A 19,146-nucleotide genomic window follows, 5' to 3' on the forward strand; every position below is an offset into this window, starting at 1 on the left:
ATATACTGAGGTTAAAAAAAAGAAGGGGGGATGGTTGGGGGGGAAGGAAACGGCAGCATGAATGAGTATTGCACTTTGTACTCTCACAACTACTTTTAAAAGTGCAATTCCATGTAACGAGCCAACCCAACAATATTTTGTAAACAATGTAACAATCAAATTGGCTTCCTTAAACTAATATAACCACAATAAAGGCAAAGATTTGTCTTTTTTTTTTTTTGCCAATTTTTGACAAATGCATTTCTTACGGACTTCTGAATGGGGAAGTGTTTGCCATGAAAGTGTTTCTTTAAAAACTCGGTCCACCATGTTCTTGTCAGAGAGCCAATAAAGATAAGGGGAGGGCTCTTGGCTGCGCAAACTCTTGGTAAACAGAAACTGATATCAGACAAAACGAGCAGCCATTGGAAATTAACTCCCCCCCCCTCCCCCCTCCCCGCAAGTCTCAGCTCACACGAACTTGAAAAGGAATTGGAAAAATAAAAAGATATTAGTTTCATATACTGTATGGGTAAAAAAAAAGGCATCTATCGCCCAGATGTACGCCCTTCAACATGTCACTGTCATTCATGCACTTTGGTCCCAGGAGGGATTATTTCTTTAAGAAAATGTAGTACAAACCAAGTTGCTTACATTTAAGATCCCTAAATAGCCTTAATTAAGGGGTTAATTCTATATCTCCTGAAGCTGCCATTCTGGGATGTGGGTTTTCAGCAAAAAAAAAAAAGTCAGTTTCGGGGTATATACAATTCCCCCCTAAATGTCATGTAACAATAGCTCTGTACTGTGAGTAGTGCCCCCTTCCTTATAATAAAAGGGCAGACATAACCCCTGTGCTGTTTTTTTAATTGGTACGGTAGAATAACTGGAAGTACAAAAAAAAAAACCATACAATGACCAAAGCTTTCGTTTCCATGTTAGTTGTGGCTTCAAGGACAACCGACAGTTCATCTAACTGAAGGCCGCCGTCACAACACAGAGTCGTAAGGTGGCAACTCGATGGGGGTGGGGGGGGGGTTATTCATGTGACTGCTAAAGTGCTGACTGGGGCACTATCGCATGGAAACGCCAATATACTTCAATATGAGTTCCTGTGCGATAGCGCTCCAATCGCCACTACCGAAGTTTGATGGATAACACTGTGTGTGGACGCACCAGAATGTAGGCTGAAACCGAGTCTGAAAGCTGGCTGTCGTAACCACTTACAATGTTCACATCTAATTTGTAGCCAAAGGATGCTTGGCTATCCCTTTTTTGAAAACACAATAATAATTGAAACTTTAGAGTTACACACATAAGTGTGTGGCAAATGTAGGTAACATTGTCACCCACGTAATGTATTGTGGTGGAATCCATTGGAAGCTCCTCCAGCAATGCATCAGCTCATTGTCTTAGCACTGAAATCGTTTTCACATGGTAGACCTTTGACCTGCCTCATCCAGTTTCAGGTTTCTTTTCCTGGCTGCGGCTTCGCTGTTCATCTCCACGTCGGACTTATCGGTGTTGCTGTATCCGGTGGCCGTGGAGCTTTCCTCTGTGACATCGGGAGAGCCACCGTTGGGGTGCAGGGCTTTCACACTCTGGCTTTGAGGGCGCTTCCAGGCTGGCTGGGTCGTCATCCAGATAACCAAAGCACCGAAAACGAGGATAAAAACCCCCAGAGTGTTTACAAAGATTGCCTCTGGGGGGGATGTGCTGTAGGATGGGGTTTTTCTTGATAAAGAAAAAAAAAAGGATTGAAAGGATTAAATACATCAAACATTTTTGATCATAAAACAAATATTGCTAGTTTGTCTAGAGTTGCAATGTAGTTTTACACTATTAAATACATCATTGCCGGGTATTTTGATCTGTTCCTAGATAGGACTAGCCCTTAAAAATCACTTGGGTCTGGGAGAAAAGGGTGGAATTCGTCTTAGCAAGTGAGAACAGCATTTGTAAAATATTTATTATAAAGACTGGTCACATTCCCTTTAAGACTTATGGTACAAGGTCCGATTGATAGAAATTGTAAACATGTTGCACATTTTGACCTTGCTTAAGGCAGCAATCCCGGCTGCTTGTTTTTTTTTTTTTACAGGAGTGGAACTGGGGGCTCATCCGAGCAGAACCACCGTATTTTCCACTCTGGGGACCCCCCGTTCCCAAAATATATAATGGTGAAAGTTTCAGTCCCCACTAGGGGAAACAAAATGTCAGTTTAAATCCGATCCTGCAAGAAAATAGGAAGCCGTAGAATCATCCATTCCAACCTCCTGGGGGGCGGGGGTAATACCTCCTGGTTCACATTCTGGTGAGTAAAATGGGGGACTGAGGAGGGGAGACAGTTAGAGAATTGCTTCATTAATGGAGTATTGCACTTCCTTTAAAAAGTGTAATCCCAAAGGGGGGGAGGAGGGGGGAGGGAGGTCTTTAAGAATGGTTCTCAACAGTGATCCAACCCCTTTGAAAATTCACTGAACACAGCTATTTCCTGCTGCCAGTGCCTTTCCTATTAGTACTGAAAGCTTATTTTTTAGATACACGTCCAGTGTTTTTTAAATATATTTATTTATCAAATGTTTAACCAGGATATAATACATTGAGAGTTACCCCTGCAATGTGTTAGAAGAGGTAGGATAGGCCTGCAATGTGTTAGAAGAGGCAGGATAGGCCTGTAATGTGTTAGAAGAGGTAGGATAGGCATGCAATGTGTTAGAAGAGGTAGGATAGACCTGCAATGTGTTAGAAGAGGTAGGATAGGCCTGCAATGTGTTAGAAGAGGCAGGATAGACCTGCAATATGTTAGAAGAGGCAGGATACACCTGCAATGTGTTAGAAGAGGTAGGATAGACCTGCAATGAGTTAGAAGAGGTAGGATAGGCTTGCAATGTGTTAGAAGAGGTAGGATAGACCTGCAATGTGTTAGAAGAGGTAGGATAGGCCTGCAATGAGTTAGAAGAGGTAGGATAGGCTTTCAATGTGTTAGAAGAGGTAGGATAGGCCTGCAATGTGTTAGAAAAGACAGGATAGACCTGCAATGTGTTAGAAGAGGCCCTGCCTCAAGGATCTTACAAACAATAAGGCCGGTAAGTTGGTAAATTGGGTACTGGGGATAAAAGGGCTGGTTTGTATATGTTATGAATACAGAGCAATGTGTAAATATGGTGGCTTATCAAACGATTAATAACATTGAATTGGTCCACGATATGGAACAGTTAGAGTACCATTGGTCTATGCCATATTTATACTGTAAGGATAGCACCTCTTTTTTCTGAGTCCATTTATTTATTTTAAAAAGTACAACCATGGGTTGTTAACACTCCTGGTTTGTCAATAAAAAAAGGAGTGGTCCCCTCTGTACAAAACAGTGAAGAGAGTGGTAGCTAAAATGAATACAGGCATTGATTTTTTGTTTACAAGTATGGAATGTCCTAAACTAAATGGAGAACTTGTTGGTAACAGGAGGGGGGAAGGGGGGAGTTTAACAGGTAATTGAACGACAAGAGTGAATTTATATAATATGGTTCAGTTCCAGTTTTGTTTTTATTTTTATTTTCATACTGTACTTTAAAGAGAGAAACAATTGTGTTTTTCTATTTTCAAAGATACTGATGGGGTAGTGGCTTCATTGTATTTAGCATCATATATACAGTATATATATTGTAATTTGGTTCAAAATGTCCATACTTACAATGCAAAGATAAGTTTCTCAGTGATTCCTAGAAGAGCTGTTGCAATCACAGTCCCGAAGATGAGCAGACCAGAGTATACATGGATTGGCATAAGAGCAGCTCGCAGAGAGTCAGGAGCGAAGGGGAGAAGGTAGACAGAAAAACCTAGAACGAGCTACAAATAACATCAGAGTTTAGTGCACTTTTGCGACCCTAAAGTTATCCATGCTTTGCAGGACCCTCTGGCAAACAACGGGGTGAGGCTGCAGTACCCTTTACTTGAATACTTTACTAAACCTGAACCGAGAGTGCTCCAGGACAGGCCCAGGTTAATATTACCACTGAGATACCCTAGGTTCAATAACTAATGAGGTCTGATATTATGTCAGTTTTGGGGAATACAAAATGGCTGCTGGCAACTGCATACCTGTAAGACAGTAAGCCAATGAATGAGGGGAACATTGCTGTGATGCACAGCATTCCACACCCTGATTGGCTGCTGTTACCAATGTTCATATTTGGCGTGTACAACCATAATCTTGTTTTCATTTCGATTTCAACCTCCGAGTAAATATACCTCTATTCTGTTTCGTGGGCAGTGGGTCAAAGTAATGCGATGGTGTGCGGAAGGGAAAGGTGAGGTTTAATTTTATTAGGTCCGAAGGAAAGCGGCTGCCTGGCCCTGTGCTGTGTTTTTTACTCGGAGATCATGGGTTGTTTTCGTGATTTAGTTGCCTTGTGCTTCCTGCGGATGCAGAGGAATTTAAATAGGGAGCCAGCTGATCAGCTGCCAAGGCTGCCGCTTCGGGACGTTTCTAAGCAGTGCTGAACAGAGACAAACTCAAACAAGACGCGTGTGCTTGATACAACATTGCATTTAATCTCAGCGCTACTGTAGGAGAGAGGAAGGTCAATTTTGGAAATTTTACAGACACAGCCCCTGCCCAGATGAGTTTTTACAATCTATGATTTTGGTGCCTGAGGCACAGGGTGGGAGATAAAGTGACTTTACCAAGGTCACAAGGAGCTGACACCGAGAATTCAACCAGGTTCCCGATTCAAACTCGGCGTCATTGTTTACAGTCACTGTCTTTACTCCCTGAGCAACTCCTTCTCAATCTGGTCCCTGAAATACTAACTGGTATAGTTGCCAGTGCTTCCTCAGGGAGATTTAAATGTCTGTCCAATAGGACCTGCAACTGGTGACATTGCAGCTTCCTATTGACCCTCGGAACCATGAAATTTGGTGTCCATTGCATTTCCCCCTTGCAAACCTCTTCAGTGTCCTAATGACGTACAAGGTACGTGAATAAAAGTGAACACCATACTTCATTGGCCTCTGCTTGCTTTTCAGAGGCATTACGGGATTGACACTGAAGGGGGGGGTGTGCATCCGGCTCAATGGTCAGAATAAAAAACGCATCATGTGAGTGCTTCCAAGAGTGGTCACGTGTCAGTGAAGTGCCGGCGGTTCCATGGCTAAGAGGTGGCACGAGCCTCCGCCACTAAAAGGACTTTACTAACTACACTGGTAAGAATATGAGGAACAGAGAGCTTCAAATAATGCGGTTCAGCTGCGGGTACCTCCTTGCAGATTGCGGCTTCCAAGCAGAATTGTCAGCTGTGAAAGTTTTAACGGTGCACTCCTAGTTAGCACCAAAATGAATTGATGGCACTCATGGGGTTAACCCCTTCCCTGCCAGAAGGGCCTGCAATGCTTTGTGACGTGTAATAAATGGCTCAACTCATCGTGACTGATACTTGAAGAAAAATCTGACAAATATAAGCATTTTACCTTCTCAGTGAATGCTTCCAATTTACAGCTGGGACTCTTAGTCATTGTGTTATGTCTGTACCTGTTATAACAGAATGTGATATGCTGTATATGCCTAACCCTCCCTGAAAGAGGACCAGCTTGGAGAGGGGGGGGGGGGGGGGGCATTTGCAGAAGATAAATGAACCAAACTAGCTTCCATATGTCAATTTACAAACAATGGGGGGGTGGGGGGGGGGGGAGATTTATATTTGATTGAAAAATTGTCTGATATCCTTTTAAAGACTTAAGGTTCAAGATTTCGCGAATGAAATATAATATTGCCATTAATGCACTTATGTCCTACAACAGGGGTAGCCAACTCCAGTCCTTAAGGGCCACCAAAAGGTCACGTTTTAAGGATATCCCTGCTTCAGCCCCAGGGGCTCAATCAGTAACTTGGTCAACGACTGAGTGACTGATAGAGCCACCTGTGCTGAAGCAGGGTTATCCTTAAATCCTGACCTGATGGTGGCCCTTAAGGACTGGAGATGCTCCAGTTCCAGGCAGAGACTTTGTGATGAGTTAATTAAATAAAAAATACTGGGGTCAATGACTGAGCCACCTGTGCTGAAGCAGGGATATCCCTAATACATGGCCTGTTGGCGACCCTTGAGGGCTCGACTTAGCTGCCCCTATCCTACATCAAACTGTATTTAAGTGGATGAATCACTATCACTGTACATTGCTGTGTGTTTAGCATTAATCCCACTGATTGAGCCAGGATTGGGATGTAATGGCCAGAAATGACCTATACCAGGCTCAAGAATCAGAGGTCATTGTAACACTAGAGGCCTCTGGATCTTTTCATTGCTAAGCCGAGGGTAAATAGAGCATCTTCAGTCTGAATATCTGGGTGGGATTTTCATGTCTCCCGAATTCATATAGTTACTGAGAAGTTAAGATTACTGCGATCTGTGGTTATTTAAAGTCATCTGAATTAGTGGTAAAACCTCCATACTCACGGTAAAACGGAAACAAAAAAAAGGATGAGATTGCAGTATACCAGGGGTGGTCAACTCCAGACCTCCCCCTCGGCACTCACCATCACGTGCCAGCTTCTCTGACGCAATCACGTGAGCGCTCCGTTCCTCTTCCTATAAGATTGCGTGTAGAGCGCAGAATGCGATCTCCTCTACATGAACGAGTTATCAGATGAATGAGACCATGGGACCGCTGGCGTCCCTGACCCCATCATGATGTAGTAGCTACATCCTTGAGCACCCAAAACGTATAAATGTGGTTGAGCACGCGATCATTCTGCTTTACGTGCAAACTTTGTATGAAAATAATGCCTGGATATATAGCATGATGACATTTTACCCTTATAGGATTATCCTGCCATTGTTAATAGGCAGGCTAAAATGTTCACACCATAACACATTCATGTAGAGAAGGGGTGCGCAAACTTTTCCCCCTTTGCCCCCCTGCCTGCTCTTTTCTAGCGGGCACTCGCAATCAGCAGGACCCTCCAGCGCTGAAGGAGTTAAACCAGCATTCAATGATGCTGGGTTTTTTAAAGGGTAGGGGGGGGGGGGTTGGTGAGAGGGTAGGTTCTTATCTTAGAGCAGAGGTGTCCAACTTCCATCCTCAACGGTCACCATCAGGTCAGGTTTTAAGGATATCCCTGCTTCAGCACAGATGGCCAATGGCAGCCCGCAGTTTTTGACAGCCCTGAAATTTGCCATAGGCTTTACATTGGTGCGAGGAGGCTATGAACCTGTTAAATAGGGTTTGCATTATGCAACAGGAAAACAACAGGCATGCATGGACGTAAATGGATATATGCTCACCTGTAAAGCAAAAAGGATGACAACAGTTAGTCCGATCCAGCTGTGCAGACTGTACATGTTAGGGATGTTTTTAGCATTGTGGAAATCAAACACAGCCACCAGCGAAACTACAGCGAGAACCAGGGCTGTGAGATGCAGGCCGGCGTGTATGCATTTCATGAGCAGCTTGCTGCATTTCCAGGTCCACGGCAACCTGTATACTATGATTGCTGAAAAAACAACAAAGAGAAAAGGAAGCTGTGAAGCTGAGCACGTTAATACATTGTAGTAGTAGTAGGCAGGACAGGCTTGGAAAATCGCAGGGCCCGGTGCAACCTGTGGGTGCGGGGATTCTTACGTTCCCCGGAGCAATACCCGTGGGGCGGTTGCGGTGGCGGAGGGTGCCCACCTGAGGGGATCCTGACATGGAAGTTGGGCCCGGCTTCCGTGATTGCTGCCTGGGTGGGCTCCCTCTGTCGCCCATCCGGCTTTACGGGGGGGGGGGGGGGCCTGGGGGAGAGTGCAGGGCCTCTGCAAGCGCTGGGCCCGGTATAGCCGCACCAATGGTGCCGCCGTGGTAATAGGTAGCCAGACAATAATCTAAAGGTACAGTACCACTTAGAAGAGTGAGCTAATGTCAGGTATACTATTAATAGGTAAAATCAGAGTATTTAATATATTTTTTTTTGTTCTGCACCCTCAGATCTCAAGAAATGAAAATGAAAAAAAAAAAACGTGGCATTGAGGGGGTTAATGTTAACTTAGCTGTTATCATAGCACACTCAGGTGCACTGCAGCAAGAGCTAATCAGCCTCTCTGTCTGATAAACTGGGGGGGGGGGGGGGGGCGCGGGCGGTTGCAGGGGTCAAGCGCTCTTTCCGAAGGCATTTAAATTAAATGCCGGGGGACCATGCGAGGCCTCTGCCACCTCTACTTACCGGGATTCAGTCGGCTTCAGGATGCGTGACCATGGCAACACGGCGTCAAATGACGCCGCAGGGTCATGTGATCTCACGGTTGCCTTGGTAACATGACATCAAATGATGCCACGGGTCACGTGACGTCACACGACCCCACAGGGCGCACAATGCAGGAGAGCAGGCGGGGGGGACGTCAACACAGCAAAAAAAGTTTGTGCACCCCTGCCTTATGCAGCCATACCCTGTGAGACCTTTAACCCTCTGTATTAGAAAACCCCCACAAATTACCTAATTTAGTGGATCTTCCCCTAAACGTTGATTCTGAAATCTTAACAGTTCTGCCCTTATTTATTGTACCATCTGCACCATCTACAAATACTGCTCAAATGTTTTGCATCTTGTTGCTAAACATATGTTGCATATTGTTCTGCAGTGTACTCAAGAAATTAATTAGTCATATTTAAAACAAAATAAAAAAATTATATATATATATATATATATATATATATATAATAGAAGAAAAAGCGCCCGCTCCTTGTGTAAAATCAGTGAGAAAATGTAATACTCTGGACAAAGTACAGACTTTCACTCAAGAGGAAGTGGTGGTTGTCCTTGAAGAGAGCTGCCAGTCTCCCGAGGAGGTGGGATTGGTCCCTTGTGTTACAGTGGACAATTTAGTCCCATGCTAAGTTTCTGAACATTTATGATTTTTTTAGTTATAATTGTATGTGGCACAGCAGTTTTAAACTATTTTTTTTGTAGTAGTAGTTACCTTACTATTCATTGTATTGTGCCTTAGGCCTCGTTCAGGGTGCTGGCTTCGGAGGGAGGGCGTGCTGACGTGCTTGCTGCAGTGAGAAACAAAGTATTCAAGTTGAATACTTGTTGTCAAGGTAGCAACTGCCCTGCCTCCGAAGCCAGGAGTTGCCGCTGACGACAGCTTCAGTAAATGAAAATTTCGTTTTTTGGAGCTGAAGCAGCGTCACAGGGACCAAGGCAGCCAATGAAATCATTCTTCAGAATGATTTCATGACTGCAGCTTGGATACTTACCCTGCCGTCTGTAGCCCCGCCCCCTCCCCAACGCTGAAAAGTCTGCTGCTGGGGGATAATCACATGTCGCCCAGCAAACTCCCGCACTGCCTCCCTCACGCCCTCCCTCCGAGTCCTCAGCTGGCACCTTGAACGAGCCCTTATACTAGTCAGGTCTATTTGAGTTACTAACTTGGGTATTTATCCACTTCACAAGCTATATTGACTTTTCATGCCGTCATTATTTAAGGGACTCATTAAGAGTCATTAGACTTTTTAGACCCTAATTGGTTTAGCCTAGGTGCGGTCCATTTCAATTTTATATGGAAGCACTGTAAGCTGGGTGATAATGGTGCAAGGCAGGGCGGCAAACCTGTCTAAGGCTGAGCCTCATTGGCGAACCGCTCACGTGACCGGCCCTGCGCGCGTAAACGAAAATTTGACTGTTGGTGTAGAGGGAGAAAGGGGGTGGCCCGGGATTAAAGGGTTACACCCGATTTGGCCATCCCCTGACCTCACCCGGGAGTCAAAGGGTTAACTGGGCTAAGACCCAGAACAGTGATTTAACCCCTGTAATGACATGTACATGTGTATTCCCCTGTTCCCCTGTTCCATTGTAATGTCTGGTTTAATCAGTGTCTGCATCACACACACACTAGAATCCATCCGGGAGCACAAGGGTTAATAGTCCTTTAATGATTATAGCTCTTTGTGAAGTTTTCCCGCCTTTTCAGGCACCATTTTGCAGGTCCCCATTGGCCGCCATTAGGGCTCCATGCATTCTAATGGAGAATCTTGTTGTTGTAGTCCTGTTTCCTGTAAAGACCAGCAGGTGGCGTCCGAGAGGGAGAGCGGCGGTTTCCCATTGAAAGTCAATGGGCCCATCGACTTCAATGGAGGTTCCTCGAGGTAGCTTTCGAAGAACAAGTTGGCTGCCGTCCAGACCGCAAACCGCAAAGCGGATACATTTTAAATAGGAGAGCTTTGATCACTTACAAGTCAAGGTCAACGTCAAGTGGCGTGGGAATAAACAGTTCTAGGGCCCCTAGGAATAAAATTCTTTTTGCCCCTAGTTCCTAGGCTTCCCCCCACTCGACCACAACCGGGTCCCCAAATCCTGGACCCCGATAAGGGTCGAACCGAGAAGAACGGGTCGCGCCATAGGCTTTGCCGGCGGCGGCAGAAACGGCTCAGAAAAATGACTAAGTGTGAAATGCTGTATTTTGGTACTCCATATCTCCGGTTCCGGAGGGCCCAGCGGATCAAGGTTTGGGGTGTCTGCAGTCACTGCTCCGGCATAACTGCAGAACCATCCTTGACCCTCCTGGACCAACCCGACGGAGTGTGGACCCCCTTGAAAGTTCGGGACTTTTCCCATAGACTTCAATGGCGGAGAAACCCCATTGACCTCAATGGCGGCAATTTACCATTGAAAGTCTATGGCGGAGAAGCCCGTTGTTTTCAATGGGGATTTAGTGAAAAGCTGAGATTTCTTTTTTAGCGGAGATTTCTGTATTAAAATGAAAAATGATTTAATGTGCATTTGTGTATCTCTGGTTCCGTAGGTCATAGCAAGTCGCTTTTTGGACCATATGGTGTCCCAGTTTCAGCCATGAGAACTGAGAAGTTTGGTTCTGCTAGACCCAACAGAACCGGATATTTTAATACGTTTATGTTTTATGTTTAATACTGTGACCCAAGGTATGGACAAAGACCCAGAGGAAATTCCTTTGCCTACCAGGATAACAGATGGCCCTAGAGGCGCCCCAATGTCTAGGACTTAAGTCTTGTTCAAAGGGTTTTATCAACCTCCCTGTCTATTTGAGGGCGGAGGAGGCTCATACCAGAGCAGTTTTTAAGTGTCCCATTTATCACCTTCCAACCAAGGTTATCTTGTCAGAGATCTGGAGGGGTAGACTGGCTGGCATTCCATTTGCACATGTGGGGCCACAGAAATGAGATCCCAGAGTTCTACTGTGCCTGTGCCAGCTAGCAGGGGGGCATGTACAAAAATGTGTTCCCCCATCAAAGATTGGCTGGAGGTAATTGAAAACCAATCACAGGTACTTAAGGTTAAGGATAGAGGGACAAAAGGTTTATAAACTGCTGTTCCCCATATATCCTTTGTCTTGTCTTCGTTCTTCATTTGCTGATATGGTTACCTGATATCACCTGAAGGATTACCTGATTGCTGAAGAGAAATGCTACATCTAACTTCTCATTCCCCAACCCCTAAGTAAGTGTACTTCTTGTCTGTTACTGTATTATTCGTGTGTTCACCTATCCTAAGGAATAAAATCACTTTATTATATCTTAAGCCTCGTTCAGTTCAGACCCAGTTATTTTTGTGTAATATTAATGCACCTGTGGAGGCTATCGTCACAGTCGGCTACGCTTCCGCACGCCTGCGGACCGTGTGCGAGCCCTTGCTAAAGCTGCTCTCATTGCGGCTGCAGGGGCTCAGTGACAAGCGTGAGCGCGGCTCAGCGGCTAAGCGCTGACCATGCCCGCGGCCTCAGACATGCAAATGAGCATGCAGTAATATTTCCATTTGCTATATGCTTTACTGTGGAGGGTTTTTGTCACTTTTTTTACCCACCATAACTTAACTAAGTGTGGTGAAACCTATCCCTGCTTCATTTTGCAAAGCCAGTATAACCAACCCCACACTGAGGAGACCCATTAAGGTCGAAGCAGCTGTCTGTGGGTGGGTTTACTGGCTATGCATCTTGGCCCAGGCTGTGCTCAAAAGCTGTGAAATGCAGCAAGCATATGCTTTAGGGGACCATGTTATATGGTTTTGAAGCAAAAGGTGGCACTGTGTGCTCATTTGCAGGCACTTCCCAGAAACCCTTGCTGCAGTGGAAGCACTGTGTGCCGGGTGATAATGGTGAAAGGCAGGGTTGCAGACCTGTCTGACATGCAAATGAGCATTCAGTAAGTGGTCTGAAACGTACGTTGCTCTGGAGCATGTTGATTGCCTGATGATTTATTAATATTAAGTTAGCATTTTTGTGTGCTGCGGACTTTCCGTTTTTTGTATATCTACTGGACTGGCTGGTGTTCCCTGTCTATCTGTGAGCACCCTGATCTATGTTAAGTATATTTTTCATTTTCTATTATTATTTATAGTTTATAGTTTAATGTTTGTGTGCACCCAGCATATTTTGTTTGTTTGTTTGCGGTGCGCAGGAAATGTAAAAATGTGTTGTGGCTGCTGGTGGCCGTGCTCAGTGTCCTGCACGGCAGAGCAGCGGAGGTGCCCTGCGCCTGGGAGAGGCGCTGAGGACATGTGGAAGGCGGTGACGGCGAGATGACTTCGAACGACTCGCCCTGCGGTCAGTAGTTATGGCGGCGCAAGCGATTTGAATGCCGCCCTCTGGGGGGCCATGTTGTGATATTCTGCGCCATAACCCTGTTATATTCTGAGTTCTAACAGGATATGTTGTGCTATGTAGCACGTGACGTTGCACCCAGGGATATGTAGCAGGGAAGCTGGATGTTCTAGATCAGGGATGCGCAAACTGGGGGAGGGGCGCAAGATTTTCCAAGGGGGCGTGGCGGTTGCAGAGGCCACGCGCTCTTCCCCAAGGCATTTAAATTAAATGTCGGGCGATCGCGTGAGGCCTCTGCAACGTCCTTTACCTTGTCTTTGGCAACGCGTCGCCATGGCAATGCGTGACGTCACGTGACCCCAATGTGTCATTTAACACCGAAGACAAGGTAAGGGGGGGGGCACGAGCAGGGGGGCGCAGCGAGGAAAGTTTACGCACCCCTGATGTAGATTACCCTCTACTTTCCTTTTCTAAGGCCAATCAGAAAGCAATTGTCTGATAGTTATTACTGAAAAGAGATAAGCAGACGTATTCATAAGAACATACTTTTCGGATCTCCGTGTATTCCTTCGCTTTCACAGATACAAAAATATTTGCCCACCACCGCAAACATGGAAATGTGTAACTTTTGACAATTTCATAACAGTGGCAAACACCAACTGCAAACTCAGGAAATTCCTTTTGCCCTTAAATCGTAGATTTTTTACTAATGCCCATTATTTATGTTTAATATATTTTTATTGTAATTAACTCTGAACTCAATATATAATGAAAATCTTACGGAGTTTACCATAATTCTTTTATGAGAATTGATCTCTCTGCTTGTCTCACTTGTGGTTTATAGACCTGATACAGTATTATCTTGTGTTTGGAATTGGCAAAAATCTGAAATACTGTACCGTTTTTTTATTTTAAATATTTACTTTTGGCAACTTTCACAAAGTGGCCACATTTACTGTACACAGGGTTATTTCCTAGAAAATAAAATACTGCATCATATATTACATAGGGGCCTTACTCTTTCTGAAATGCTGCACAGAGAAGAAACAAGCTTGGAAAACTTGCATACAATAAACTATTTGTTGGTCCAATAAAAAGCTTTTATGCTATCTGATTATTTCATTAGATTTTTCACAGATATTGGAAGTAGTTTCTGCAGTACTTTATTTGGATTTAAGCCACAGGGGACATCAGCAAAAGAAGTTACAAAGCCCAGGAAGTGTCATTAGCAGGCTGTACTGTATGTACAATCCTTCCACAAGAAGGCACTCTTCGTGGTTTTAGTCATGCTTTCATAGACTAGGTTTAATGTTTGCAGTTCAGCAATCACAATGAATGCCTCGATGATGATATGGCACTGAACCAAGCCGGAACTGAAAACTCCAACTTCAAAAGGACAGAACTTTAACAACTATGCTATTCTATCGTCCATCATGGCCAGGGTAAAAACGTAGGTGCATCTGCTTACGCGTTTCGCGATGCAATCTCCTTTCGTCACAAGAGAGCGAAGCGATGTTGTGCAGCGAAGCGCATATGGAGGTGCACCTTTACGTTATTACTTGCGCCATGATGAAGTTGTGATACACAAAGAAAAAATATTTCTTCGTCTATTTTGCAGACTGCTTTAATAGCCATGGAGTGCTGTTTGAAGTGATTTAACGCTACAAAAGGAAGGGATTGTTAGTTTGCGGCCTTCCGCTTTGAGCCCTTCGGAGTATGTAATATTTCATATCCTATACAAACCAAAACCAGTCACTACTGATTACTTACACTGAAGGCAAAGATTCAATGTAAATATTTATTTAACCCTCTTCCATGCATCAGGGAGACTTGAGTTAGCATCTTCCAGTCTCTGTGTATATCCCTGCAGTTCTCTATGTAGAATGCACTGGAATGGGACTTTTAAACCCAGGGCAGCACAAGGCTGGGAACCACTTAGTTTGATTCTGCTTTCAGTGCATGCATTTCCTGTCAGATGTTTGTTATCACAGACCTGTGTACCACCCTATTGTGTAACTCACTTAACAGTCATGCTTTCTATTCCTCCAATAAGCAGACCCAGCTGGAGGGATAGAAATATCTGTCAGAAGTGTGCTAATACAGGATACAACTACAGTACTTTTCAGTTTACAAAACCTACTACTTTCTATTCTTACAGCATAAACTTTTTAATTTATTCAAATAATCTCTAATATTGTTTGCATTTTGCACAATAATACAGTTGTGTGAACACTTGAAGCCTATGAATTTTGAACGCTCTGTTACATAACAATTTAATCTACTATGAAGAACTCTCCATGGATTAAATTACTCATTTAAATAAATACAATGAAACGGAGTAAAGGTGTGCTAAAGCTTAGCACCCTTTTGTAGATCGGCGCCTTAGTCCTGCAAAAAGCATCACAAATCTAAACAAATATATCATATTATTTTAAGGCAACGGAAAAAGTGTAGGGTCCACAGCCCCCTTGTTTAACAGAATCTGGTTCTCCTAAAAACAAAGCACAGGACCACTACTTTCCAATAACTCATCTGTAACATACCGATGCCTTGGATGAAGATAAAACCAGTAATGATTAACACAGGGTGCCAGTTGAACTCAGCAGCTCCTCCATCCCAGCTTAGCCCTTCTCTCCAGTGGAAAACCCAGACCAGGGAAAACAAAACACTGAGGAATCCAAGCAGCAGAGAGGTGACGAGGAAAAACAAGAACCGTTTGTATCCCTCCATTTTTCAGCAGCCCATGGTCTGCAAGTGAAAGAACTTGTGTGTGGCAGGGGGGAGGGTGCACAGAGAGCCAGCCAGCAGACCCACACCTCCTTCCCTCCCCTGATGTGCTGGAGAGAAAGGGGGAGAGAAGGGATGGAGGAGGAGGAGGGAGCCCCGCTGGGAGGACATCCCTTACAACCCTGTGCCAAAATCACTGACCAGGGATGTGTTGTGCAATACCAGTTCAGCTTGCAACAACTCTCAACTTTATCTTATTGTGTCGCATCGGAAAAATAATCTACATTTATTAACATTAAGGCAAAACTATTTGAACTGCATTTTAGAAAGATGTATCTTGCAAGTGAATTTTTTTTATATATATTTATATATATATATATGCAAATACAACTATATGCTCATCTGCATGTCTTAGGCAGGTCTGCAACCCCGCCTTTCCCCATTATCACCCAGCATACAGCACTCCCACTGCAGCAAGGATTCTGGGAAATGACATGCAAATGAGCACACAGTGTCACTTTTTGCCTCAAAAACCATTTTTAACATGGTTCCCTACAGGATTAAGCTTGCTGCATGGTCACAGCTTTGAGCACAGCCAGGGTTAAGGTGCATACCCAGAAAACCACCCACAGACAGGTTTTTTTTTTTTTGTAGCCCGGGTGGTGAAAAAGTGATTTCACCTCTAAAAACCGTGCTCATGGTCAAGTGAGACCAGGTGCGCAAAACTTGTGACTATAGGCTCCGGATCTCATCAGTGTGGGGTTGGATTTTAACTGGGTATGCAAAGAGGCTATAGGATAGGCTATACCATAATACTGAGTTAAGTTATGGTGAGTAAAAAAAGTGACAAAAACCCTCCACAGGAAAGCAAATATGCAAATACAACTATATGCTCATCTGCATGTCTTAGGCAGGTCTGCAACCCCGCCTTTCCCCATTATCACCCAGCATACAGCACTTCCACTGCTATATATATATATATATATATATATATAAATAACAACAAGAAAACAATATGAAGTAGCGCCGCTAAATATCCAGTTAATTATAAATATTGGCAGGAGAGACAATAGCTAATTGGATAGGCTTGAAGGGGCAGCTAGATAGGGCTAATACACTATGATAGAACTTTTTTTTTAAAAATTACAAATAGCAATGCAATCTCCTGACAAAAAACCCTAAAGGAAAAAATGTAAAAAATCTAAAAAATGTATTTATTAATAAAAAATATATAGAAAAAATTGTCAAAAGATAAAAATATATAATAAAAAACCTTCAATACATAAAGTCCTGTTCCAGTGGAAATGTCCTTGGTTTCTTGCAGCCCGTTTCAAAGGGATCACCAGTCCCTAGTGATATCTGGAAAAAAAGAACAAGAAAGAAACAGGCGCACACCTAGTGCATTACCACAATAAAAATGTATTGGATGAACATAAAATCTAACAAATGGCCACTCACAAGGATACAGCAAATAAAAGCGTGTATGAGATAGGCTCTCATGTGCCTTGTAGCTCAATCACCAGCGTCCGTCCGCAATCAGTGGCGTCGTCACGTGGATCAACTTCGTGAACCGGAACCGGAAGAGGGGTCTTTCACCTTCAGTGCTCCATCACATTGGTCCCTCCGGGAAACAGGCACCTCAGATGTATAAATGTATAAGGTAGCAGGCCGGGAGAGCAGCACACGGGAGCCAAAAGTTCTCAGTCAACCTGCATCAGTGTTTGTGGGCAAATGGCGGCCGGACTCTAGCCACGCCCTAAGCGTTTCATCATCAAATGACGACTTCTTCAGGGGATAGCCTTCAAGCATATGTCCTTAGTATTTATAGGGAGGTGAACAGCAAGTAGCCAATAAAGGATTAATGATTTAAAGCAATCAATTGAATCAATTACACATGTATATATGTACAATTAGAACAAGTATAAGCAAATTCTAAATATTCTGAGGACCCCATCGATGTCCAAGGAGTGATATGCAAACTATAAATTGAAACAGCATAACTAGTTGTTACTCACTAATTGTATTCACATCATCAGTAATATCAAGCACATTTATAACACTAGTTATGCTGTTTCAAGCATGTAATGAGTATACATTTTTATTGTGGTAATGCACTAGGTGTGCGCCTGTTTCTTTCTTGTTCTTTTTTTCCATATATATATATATATATATATATATATATATATGAACAACAAGAAAAGAAAGCGCCCGATCCTAGTGCAACATGAAAAATACACTTTTAATAAAAATAGATTAGGTCCAACATAAATGCACTCACAAACAAAAAAATCAATAAAAGCATGTAATGAGTATACTCATTCGCCTCCGTGTGCTGCTATGGCGCCGTTGGTGTATGCTCTCTCTCAAGTGGGATGTCAGCTGCTTCTGCTGTCTTCACTGAGTGCAGGAACTGTGCATGCCTCTGGAGCCGTGACCCGGAAGTGTAACAGTCTCTTTTGGGTAAACCGGATGCCAGGATCGTGGATATTTGTCCCCGTGCAATGTAATGACGGGCAAGGTACTCAGTCCTTTTAAAGTCCACACCAGGAGATTATCCTGTACCTTCGCTGGCTAGCCGCTCTCGTAGATGATAGGGCCCCGGTCTTCCCGCAACCATCTAGTTGAGATCGCTACTGGGGCTCTAACCCGGAAGTATAGCGCGCCCTCTAGACAAACCGGATGTGATTTAGCGATTGTATAGCCCCGCTGTTAGCTACAGAGACCGGCACGTTCCAAATGTCCTGGCCGTGTCCAGGCACAGCAGACAAAGTGTAAAGGCTGCGAATGAATACTGTGATAAAATCAGTTGTAAATACCAGTATAAAATCCTCCCTACGCGTTTCTTCACTCTTAGGGTGATTTCATCAGGGGATGTATGACGGAAGTGCGTCATGCTATTTATACATATGTATGTCAATCAATTAGTTTAATGCTTCTAGTGCAACACATGATTATAATTAATTGCTAATTGCAAAAACGAAGGCAGCAATATATATTTAACATATGAAATCAACCAATCAAAGTTGACCATTATTTTTAACCTAATTGTGAATATCACATGTAATATAAAATGACAAGAATAAAGGAATTTTATCCATGTCTGTTTGCAATAGCTGTTTGTGTTTTATGCAATATAAATTACTAGAGAATTACCCTACTTGAATTAATTCCCAGATGTTTTTAATTTACTGATAGTACTGGGATATTGGTTAATTTTATTTTATTCTTACAGACTAGGACAATTAAAATTTCAATTAGACTCTGATGTGGATAATGGCTGGAGGAAACAGGCACCTCAGATGTATAAATGTATAAGGTAGCAGGCCGGGAGAGCAGCACACGGGAGCCAAAAGTTCTCAGTCAACCTGCATCAGTGTTTGTGGGCAAATGGCGGCCGGACTCTAGCCACGCCCTAAGCGTTTCGTCATCAAATGACGACTTCTTCAGGGGATAGCCTTCAAGCATATGTCCTTAGTATTTATAGGGAGGTGAACAGCAAGTAGCCAATAAAGGATTAATGATTTAAAGCAATCAATTGAATCAATTACACATGTATATATGTACAATTAGAACAAGTATAAGCAAATTCTAAATATTCTGAGGACCCCATCGATGTCCAAGGAGTGATATGCAAACTATAAATTGAAACAGCATAACTAGTTGTTACTCACTAATTGTATTCACATCATCAGTAATATCAAGCACATTTATAACACTAGTTATGCTGTTTCAATTTATAGTTTGCATATCACTCCTTGGACATCGATGGGGTCCTCAGAATATTTAGAATTTGCTTATACTTGTTCTAATTTTACATATATACATTTATACATCTGAGGTGCCTGTTTCCCGGAGGGACCAATGTGATGGAGCACTGAAGGTGAAAGACCCCTCT

At 43.5% G+C, this 19,146-nt stretch overlaps 1 protein-coding gene across 1 annotated transcript; it reads right to left on the bottom strand.

The window, feature by feature from the left end:
* Positions 1–829: 829 nt before the first annotated feature.
* Positions 830–15,373, bottom strand: CYBRD1 (cytochrome b reductase 1). Its single transcript, XM_075609080.1, has 4 exons — positions 15,068–15,373; positions 7,260–7,468; positions 3,674–3,828; positions 830–1,713 (listed from the first exon to the last, which is right to left on the bottom strand). The coding sequence occupies exons 1-4, from the start codon at positions 15,252–15,254 to the stop codon at positions 1,410–1,412; spliced, it is 855 nt and encodes a 284-aa protein (XP_075465195.1). The 5' UTR covers positions 15,255–15,373; the 3' UTR covers positions 830–1,409.
* Between the last annotated feature and the right edge of the window lie 3,773 nt (positions 15,374–19,146).

This window comes from Ascaphus truei, chromosome 7, assembly GCF_040206685.1.
Source record: "Ascaphus truei isolate aAscTru1 chromosome 7, aAscTru1.hap1, whole genome shotgun sequence".
In the NCBI taxonomy this organism is placed as follows: Eukaryota; Metazoa; Chordata; class Amphibia; order Anura; family Ascaphidae; genus Ascaphus; species Ascaphus truei.